At 41.5% G+C, this 7,719-nt stretch overlaps 1 protein-coding gene across 1 annotated transcript; it reads right to left on the reverse strand.

The window, feature by feature from the left end:
• Positions 1–3,100: 3,100 nt before the first annotated feature.
• LOC106607489 (homeobox protein XHOX-3) lies at positions 3,101–6,992 on the reverse strand. Its single transcript, XM_014204486.2, has 3 exons — positions 5,525–6,992; positions 4,917–5,155; positions 3,101–4,413 (listed from the first exon to the last, which is right to left on the reverse strand). The coding sequence occupies exons 1-3, from the start codon at positions 5,526–5,528 to the stop codon at positions 3,943–3,945; spliced, it is 714 nt and encodes a 237-aa protein (XP_014059961.1). The 5' UTR covers positions 5,529–6,992; the 3' UTR covers positions 3,101–3,942.
• Positions 6,993–7,719: the final 727 nt, after the last annotated feature.

The raw sequence follows: 7,719 nt of genomic DNA on the forward strand, positions 1-7,719 counted from the left end.
GACCAATTCCACCAAGAGACACAGCAGTTTACTCTCTGACATTTTCATCAAATAAACAAAAATGTCTGAACATCTAAATCAGCATCTGTTACTAGTCATTCATGTTTTACAGAGCACTGTTTTGAAATGTGCAGGTGGGTACATCATTTCAACTTGAACTAGCAGGTGCTTATAGCTCAGGCTGTAACTTGTCCTGTAGTCTGAAGCACTGATGGTTATCCACCGCAGTGTTTATATCCCATTTGTGGAACTGACTGCCTGGCTGCCTGGCTGGTTGGCTGTGAGAATTAGTGGGAAACACAAGGGGAAGCATTTTAAAAATAAGATATCTGGTAGCTGAAAGTAAAAAAGGTAGGCCTCCATTTGGAAACATTACATTGAACGTAGTTATCGTTAGTTGTTAAACACAATCCAGCACCTCAGCAGCTTTCTGTGAATATATCGCTTGTCAAGTCACATAGTTGTCATTAATGTCATATTTACAGTATTAAGTATATTTGAAAGTACTTATAAATTCTTCATTTGGGGGGTGGTTTACAAAGTATACCATATTAACTTGATGCCATTTCAAGGCCTTGGCTGTGAACCAATCCAGACCTTAAACAATCTCTTACTATTAGGCTGCAGTTGGAAGTAAAGGTATAGAAAGCAGTCTGGTGGCAGAGCATTGTGGCTGTTGATGCCATTAAGACAAGAGACAGAGGCTACGTTAGCATGTCGTTAGCATGTCCAGCAGCAGGATGTTGTAAATATCACATAGTGGCATTCCCCATACACAGGCAGAAACGCAGGGCGGGAAGCAGAAATTTTACTGTCTGCTCTTGCTTTCGCTGCTTGGCTTGCCCATCGTTCTCCAGTTAGAGTTTTTCTTTCCAGTGTCTGTCTGATCTTATTACCCGTGCAGACTTCCAGTGGGAAAGAGATTCCCCTCTGTCTGTTCCCATCTAGTGTTTCCATGGCATTTACAGAGGGCGTTACCTATCGCTTCCTTCCTCAGTTACTGTTCATATGAAAGACAAAAGACTTTGAGCTCAGAACTCTGAGATTGTTTTTTGATTTGGAGATTGTGCTTTGAATCCTGAGGGATTGTGCTGGTCTGGAGTAGCGTTGGTCAAGAAGACGGTAGGGGATTGTGATTCAGACAACAGGGCTTTATGAGAGTTTTTACTCGTATCTTACGCCAGGACAGACTGGCCATAATGCATAAGGGTGGTGATTGAGAGACCTTGTACGTCATTGCTCCTGTGACCGACATGGATACGACCGCAAGGTCTCCTCCAGAAATGCAATTCTCCATCCCCTTTGGTCCCTATAAAAGCTGACACCATTCCTGCAGGTTTGGTGTCGCCTCACAGGCAATTTTAATGAAGGTAAATTGCTAACTAATTTATGCAACAATAAACTGCTTACAAATGTATTCAGTCATTTCATCCAAGGGCACGATGACTACTCATGATTTTTATTCTAATACAATATTGTTGCTGTTGCAACAACTTTTTATTTTAGTGCTGATACTACTGTTATATATAATCTGACCTCGACGGTCTTGGTAGACAGTCATATTTAGTCAGGCAAACACATGATCACAACAGAGCTGTAGAGATGAACCCTAGACAGAAGAGCCTTCACAAATGGCTGCTCTTCCCCTTGGTGTCCCGCCAACATAAGCTGTATTCAGACAGACTAATCTCTCCCTATACTTTGTTAAGCACCTGTGCAGGTGTGGAGACCACAGGGTAATCTAAGCCACTGCTGGCCTTTAGAAATCATCTGCCCAGTCATTATGAGTGCTTAGTTAAAAGCAATCAATCTAGACTGATTTCATTTGAAAGGACCATATGTTTAAAACTTCCGTTGAACTTCATTCAGTTACCTTAATGCACCACAAAATGTACTATACAGTAGCAAGTGCTTATAGTGCGGCAGTTATTGGTTTGTTTTTGTTCTTTAAGTGCCAAATTGATTTTTCAGTGAACTGTATCCATATCACTGTAAAAGTTCTTGCTTCCAAAAAGACATGCAATAAAACATTCTTACACATACTGTAATATATTCTAAACCACTCCTGTAGGTAAATCATTAAAGTAGTGTTTGATCTACATTTGAGAAGGGTGACCTCGCCAAGTTTTAAGACTTGCAAAGTAGGATCAACCATTGTTTTCCAGTAGCCCAGTTCATCACCTTTTCAAGGGATGACAGACTTGCAAAGAAACAGATGTATGGATACTCAGTGTTTGGGACTAGAGTATAGAAAGAATGTTGTTCTGTTCTTCTTCTTGATAACAGCACAGGTTGAGTTGGAGCAGAGTGTGTTGCCCTGATGGTCAACTTGGTAAACCAGACCTCTAGTCTGATTATCAGAGCTGTGTTCTAATTGGTTGGTTTTGTGTCTATCTCAGAGGAGGGTGAACTCTTCCATCCATGTTTCTGTTTTACAATGTTAACAGAGCTTCATTACAAACATTGTTTTGGGGATTTCTGTCCAAAACATTTTATTACCACTCTACTAACCATTTACAAGATGTGAAGGGTTGTTGTGCTTTGCAGTTTCACATAATGGCACACAGCTGCAAATGTGTCCAGCAGTAGGCTATTCATTTGTTTTCAGCTTCAATGAGTGTTGGATATTTTTATATTGTTTTATTCCCGGGCATACAGTATAATATTACTTTGATTATGGCATACATCGGTGAGGTCTTCTATTAGTCATGTTAAGCATTCTGTCCATCGCTCTGCCCTTTTTTAATCTGTCCGTCATTGACCTCCCATCTCCTATCTGTTGATGTTTTGGCCTGTGCTATAATTGCTCTATTTTTAGCCTGGTAAGAACATGCAGCTTCTGAATGTGTAATACAATCTATAATAACAGGGCACCTGAATGTAAATAAATAGCAATAATGTAATTGATAGCCTCTGTGTCTACAGTCTGTCTGAGATTACTGCTGAATCAGACAAAGAACCACGTACAGTAATCTAAACAAAAGTCTAACAGGTATTGCTGCCCTCGACCAAGGAGCTGTTATCAGATAAGACACAGTTATATGATTATAATGTAGGTTCTATGTGTGCAATTGAACCATTCAGAAGTACATTGAAAATGTAGATTGATTTGAGTTTATTTATTTTATTTACTTTGTAAAAGTATGCTTGACAGAGTAATATAGGTCATTGTTGATACAAACGAGTGTACTCAATCACAATTTGTTCTTTTAAAATATTGAACCAGAGATTTCTCATAAATATGTATTAACTAAAATATTTCATCACATATTCCAAAAGGTGGAAAAGAAAATCTTATGTACACATTGCGCCTTCACATATTCTGGTACCGTATGCATTCTCTTCAATTCTAGACAAGATAATAGAATAGTGCAAACATTAGACAAACACATGAGCAACAGTAGTTTCTGCAAAGCCATTTCTCAGGTGTTGAGATTCATACTTGATTATCAGAGCAAACAGTGAAATAGGTGAATTTTTATGACTGAAAAGTTTCAGTAATATATATTTTTTTATATATTGTTTCACCTGCAATGTCTAATTGGACATTCTACTAATGAATCTCCTCTGCCTTTTAGTGAATCAGCAGTTAGAATGAAGATTCTCGTTCTTGGCACTAAAGAAAATGTAGTTACGACAAAAGGAACGTTTTTTTTTATTGCCTCAAGGTCATCCCCAGTGTTAGGCTGGAATGTTTCAAGGTCATCAATCTGGAAAGTTGTTGCATTTCACATGAATAAATAAAACAGTATTAACAACCCCAGCTGTGTTATTACAGACAGACACATGCAAATCTAGAGCTCCAACAACATGGAAAGCTGGATCGAATTGCACTCCTCCAGGGAGGGCAGTTTATCTGATCATGAGGTGTGATTGTGCTCAATGTACCGTCACCACCATTGACTTCATATCATAATTTCCTGGTAGCTAATGCAGGAAACTTCATCTGGGCAAAGGCACCTCTTCCCTCCTGTCTAGACTGGTAGCCATCGTTTTGGGACTGCGTGGTCGATTCAGGCCAATCGTGGTCAGCCCTCTGGCTTTGAACAGTTGGTCTGATCCCCAGTGGAGGCAGAGGGGGCAGGGGCAAGTGGCGGGATTGTGCATCACATTGGAATGGGGGTAGAGAGCCGTTGGGGGTAGACCACCCGGCCTAGGGTAAGGGGAGTGAGAGAGGCACAGGGGATCCAGTGGCCTGAGGGGTGCAGCGAAGGGGCTGGGAACAGAGGGGGCACCTGCCCCCACCCCGAGGTGAGAATAGAGGTGCAGGGGGAGGTGGGGGAGAAAGGGGTAAGGTAGGCCTGCTGCAGCCTGGCTCACCATAAGGGCACACAGGTTGGGGTCCAGAGGGTGTGGCCAGCTGAGAGAGTGACGCTGCCTCTTGTCCTTCATTCGCCTGTTTTGGAACCATACCTGGGTTTGGGGAGGAGAGAAAGGAGGTTTAGAGGGGAAGGAAGGAGGGACCAACCGAAATGCCCACTTAACCTGGGCTGCCTCACATTTCTCAATGATAAATTACAGTAGACCCACACTATAATACATCACAAATGTGCTTTGTTTAGGTTACATTCAGGTAAGGTTGGACCATCACTGTTAAACTGGTAGTTCGCGAGCCTGAACTGACACTCCCAACCTATAAAAAAGTAAATGCGAGAAGCTGTTGCTAAACTCCCTCATTTATGAAGTCGTGCCTTGCATTCCTTGTCATTCATAAAAGATCCTCAAATAGTTTAGATAAATGTCGTTTATATGCATGTTAAAGTGACTAAGTTTGTCAGGGCCTCCTTGCATAAGGCAGGCTGCTTAGCTGTCAGTATGCCAAGTGTAGGCTTAACTCTAAAAATGAACAAGAAAGAGAGGTAAAAACTAATTTGACATTTAATTAGAATTTCCATGTGTGCAGTAGGGTAAGCTACCTTGATTGTGGTCTCGGGGAGGTTCAGTGCTGTCGCCAGTTCGCATCTCCTCGGTCGAGAAACATAGCTCTCCTTGAGGTATTCTTGCTCCAGGCGGGACAGTTGTTCCCGGGTAAAGGCAGTTCGGTGTCGCCGACTGTGGTCAGTCATATTAACTGAGCTGCGCGGGCATGGCTCATCTCCATGTCCACTGTTGGTATCAACCACTATGGTGACCGGCGTTTCCCTGCCCTCTGCAACTGAAAATACACACATTGAAAATAAAGTGAAATGAAAAAGAGCAGTTTTGATTTCATTTTAGAAATTCACGTGCATGTCTGTTGCGAACTGGTTCGATCCAAACTTCTCAATAGAATAGGATAGGCCTACTATTCGAAAATAATACCAAACAGAAGTCTATCACAATTGGTGTTGTCTAGTCGAGATATAACTCCCTTAGCATAATATTTGGCAATGTATTGTCCATGCGTAATTACGCGTACGTTACTAAAGTAGCACGGGCCTAAAAGTGAATAGCCTAAGAACACTTTATCGGTTGGCTTTCACGGCATGCGCGAGCCAAGGCTACAGACAACTAAGAGATTTGAGAATACTTTAGGGCTACTTACGCATATTGCCGTTTCTTTTATGATATATGTGTCCTGACTTCAAGTTTAAACCAAGTTTACTCCTTTATAAATGTTGGCCTAAAATTACAAATTATTCCCAATGCGTGCGCCACTGTATCATCCAAAGTTGATAACGCTAAAATTGGTGTCTCTCTCCTTGCCTTGTTGACGCACTGTCTGCAGACTCGAGCCAAGTTCGTTTACAGAGAGGGGATGAGTTGTTTTTGTCGCCCGGTTTGAACCCCCCTCCTTTCTCTCCTTCTTTCTGTCTTTTATATCTCCCTGGTCGAGACATCTTTTGCTAATGAGAGACACGGTCTATCCGCCAAGGCGCCGCCTGGGCGCAAGGAGGGAAGGAGGTGTTCAATTGTCTTTGGTCTCCGACCAGTCTTTGTACTTTTGTTATGGAGAATTAAGATCAACCTCCCTTTCCTTACTGTCACAGAAGCGTCCCTGTCGAAATAGACCAACCCTCATTGTTCTGTGGCGTTTGATGTTTGTATTTCGGGAAGTCAATCATTAGAACCCTAATGTTTGTAAATTGCGTAAACGTGAGGTACAACCTGCACAAAGGCAGAAAACCCGGCATTTAACATTTTCTCAGATATTGTTGACCGACTTAATACATTTTAGACATATAGTTTGGCATAAATAGTATTTAAAACACCAACTCATACACTGGTATAATTACACCTATGTAAACACATGTGACGATGATGATGTTAATGATTATTGAAACAGAGACATACTTAAAAACATATTATTGATAGGCTACAGAGTCAAACAGAAATATTAACGTAGCTACATGCATTTAACACATTTGAAATTAAATATGGTTCCTAAATGTATCAGAGTCCCCCGTTGAAATTGGAGTTGGTACCTATAAAATCAGAGGAAATAGCCTACCTTAAGTGCTTACTAATGTGTCAATACCGTTGCGCACTTGTAAATGGGGTGCTACTTGACTGATCAATGGGATCATTGGATTATGTTCCATCAGAACACTGTTACAATGCTTAATCCAGTCCTGATCCCATCGATGACTAAAGAGTGTTAATTCAACTGGCTAGGCCAAGCGTCAAACACTGAGGGGATCGATTATTTATTCTATTGAGCAGATTTGTTAATCATAGACCTAAACGAAATCTGATGCATAGCCGCCCTAACTCTCTCATTAATTTGTCACTGTGAAAGTGAATTGCAGAGATGGCTGAATCGATGCGTCGCCCTCATTCTGGATAGGCTATCTAAAATGGAAAAGCATGGGAACGTAATTTTTGTGTAATTGGTGAATAGGAAGTGTTAGTTGTCACACGCTCGCCTCCGGGTAGGTTATAAGACTGGTGGAAGAGTCTCTGCATCTCTTTGTCCCGCTCCCCAACGTATAAACCTTTCCTTGGCCCAATAAACTTTGCCTTGCCCCAGCGGAGTGGTCATGGAAATCGGGACCAGCGGGAGAGTGGAGAGGGGAGGCAGCCTGGGTGCGCAGTAGTCCACCAATCTATCCTATTCCAGACGTAGACAGACAAGAGCATGCACGTGGTTAGATCGGCTGACATGGCGCTGAAGGATGGCTTAGGCTACTGCTATCACCCAAGTGGATGTTTGTATTGTTATACATAGACTCTTTGATCACAAATGGCCGAGTGGCTCCACGTTGATTGACTGTTGCCTTTGTCTAGAGTCAAACCGGGTCAAACCAGGTCCAATGACGCTTGCAATACAGGGTTATTATTATGAGGAATCATCGACATGATTGATATCAGCCACTAAACGTCTGCAAAGTTGGAAGTTTGCACATTCTCTCTTTACTTATAAAATATATATAATTAACTGACAATCATCCTGGACATTCAGACGGAGCAAATAACCAGAAAGTCATATTTGGCCGTTATTCAATCAAAATTGGTCTACAAAATACTTTCCAAATGCGAATAGAACTTGGATGTAATTCGATGTGTGAAACATCGATGTTCTGGACATCTGTATCTTCTCTACCCCACTATAGACGTTAACCACACACGTCTATCGAGTATTATACAGAGAGACTAACAAATTAAAAACAAAACAGTTTACGTTTAAATTACCTATCTCTGATTTCAATTCAATAGGTCACATGAATGCATTCTATTAGACTATATAGGCTAAATATAGGCCTACCCTATGAGCTTCCCATAGTGTATACCCACCCATGT

Source organism: Salmo salar, chromosome ssa06 (assembly GCF_905237065.1).
Source record: "Salmo salar chromosome ssa06, Ssal_v3.1, whole genome shotgun sequence".
NCBI lineage: Eukaryota > Metazoa > Chordata > Actinopteri > Salmoniformes > Salmonidae > Salmo > Salmo salar.